This window comes from Hyaena hyaena, unplaced genomic scaffold (assembly GCF_003009895.1).
Source record: "Hyaena hyaena isolate Hyena2069 unplaced genomic scaffold, ASM300989v1 scaffold_1659, whole genome shotgun sequence".
Classification (NCBI taxonomy): Eukaryota; Metazoa; Chordata; class Mammalia; order Carnivora; family Hyaenidae; genus Hyaena; species Hyaena hyaena.
In genome coordinates this window covers 133,021-134,849 of record NW_024082286.1, presented here as the reverse complement: position 1 = coordinate 134,849, position 1,829 = coordinate 133,021, and the positions used below count along the sequence as shown (strand labels likewise).

At 43.4% G+C, this 1,829-nt stretch overlaps 1 protein-coding gene across 1 annotated transcript; it reads left to right on the top strand.

Annotated features, from left to right (window-relative positions):
- The first annotated feature begins 360 nt into the window (after positions 1-360).
- LOC120226314 (olfactory receptor 52N4) lies at positions 361-1,326 on the top strand. The gene has a single exon (XM_039224506.1). The coding sequence runs from the start codon at positions 361-363 to the stop codon at positions 1,324-1,326; it is 966 nt and encodes a 321-aa protein (XP_039080437.1).
- Positions 1,327-1,829: the final 503 nt, after the last annotated feature.

Here is a 1,829-nt window from a genome sequence, read left to right as displayed (position 1 = left end):
TATTAATAGGTAAGTAAGGTATTCTAACAAAAATCTCTTTAAAGATGTCATATCAGAGTCATACTTGATTATAAATCTATGATGATGGAAATCTTTAAAAAATAATGAAGATTCAATGTCTGTGAAGAGAGGTTGTATTGCTTAATAAGAAATTGTTAGATGAACAGATGACTTAATCAATACACAACAAAGAGACCAAAAAACCTAATCCCTGGCCCTTAGAAAATTTGGCTGATCATTAAAATGCACTGTGGAATTTTAAAATATTGAGGTGAGAGGAAAGCAATAGTCATAAGCCATATTTTTCTTCTCTTTTTCTTACTCTAGGAAAACACACATGAATTTTAGGCCTAATTGATCATGCTAATGCTGAATAAAACAAATTGGACCCCAGCCTCATTCATTCTTAATGGAGTCCCAGGACTGGAAGACATGCACTTGTGGATTTCCTTCCCATTCTGCTCCATGTATGTTGTGGCAATGGTAGGGAATTGTGGGCTCCTCTACCTCATTTGCTATGAGGACTCCCTGCACAGACCCATGTATTACTTTTTAGCTATGCTTTCCCTAACTGATATTGTCATGTGCTCCAGTACAATCCCCAAAGCTCTCAGCATCTTCTGGTGTCATCTCAAAGAAATTGGTTTCGTTGAATGTCTGGTCCAGATGTTCTTCATCCACACCTTCACAGGGATGGAGTCTGGGGTGCTCATGCTTATGGCCCTGGACCGTTATGTGGCCATCTGCTACCCACTCCGCTACTCAATTATCCTCACCAATCCTGTCATTGCAAAGGTTGGGCTTGCTACTTTCCTGAGAGGGGTGTTGCTCGTTATTCCCTTCACTTTTCTCACCAAGCGCTTACCCTACTGCAGAGGGAATATAATTCCTCACACCTACTGTGACCACATGTCTGTAGCCAAGTTATCCTGTGGAAATACCAAAGCCAATGCCGTCTATGGTCTGATGGTTGCCCTCCTGATTGGGGGCTTTGACATCCTGTGCATCACAATCTCCTACACCATGATCCTCCGGGCAGTGGTCAGCCTTTCCTCGGTAGATGCTCGGCAGAAGGCCTTCAGCACCTGCACTGCCCACATCTGTGCCATTGTTTTCTCCTACAGTCCAGCCTTCTTCTCCTTCTTTTCCCACCGCTTTGGGGGCCACACGATCCCTCCATCTTGCCACATCATTGTGGCCAATATTTATCTGCTCTTGCCTCCCACTATGAACCCTATTGTCTATGGGGTGAAAACCAAGCAGATACGAGACTGTGTCATCAGGATTTTTTCAGGTTCTAAGGACATCAAATCCCACAGCACATAAAAGAGAGATTTACCCCCCCCACACACACACAAATACATTTTTCATGACAGGGAGGAGCTCCTGTTTAGGTAAGAGATGTAAAATGATGTAAAATGTTTTGGGATGTACTGTTTTGGTCATGGAAATGGACCTTGTTGATTGGTGCATTTCTAAACACGTGTCTTGAAAATCTCAACTGGCCTGACCACTGACTTTTCCATGAATTTTTTTCCTTCTCAGCCCAGTGAAGTATGAGTATAATAATTAATACATATCCTTGAACAAAGCCTGATTAGCCCATTTTCATTAAAAAATAAAATAGAAGTGGGGCTCCTGGGTGGCTCAGTCAGTTAAGCGTCCAACTTCGGCTCAGGTCATGATCTCATGGTTTGTGAGTTTGACCCCCGCATTGGGCTCTGTGCTGACAACCAGCTCAGAGCCTGGAGCCTGTTTCAGATTCTGTGTCTCCCTCTCTCTCTGATCCTCCCCTGTTCACGCTGGCTTTATCTCTCTGTCTCTCTTAG

Bases quoted from the DNA above. Each gene is read 5' to 3' on its own strand.
- LOC120226314 (XM_039224506.1), top strand. From the start codon at position 361: ATGCTAATGCTGAATAAAACAAATTGGACCCCAGCCTCATTCATTCTT.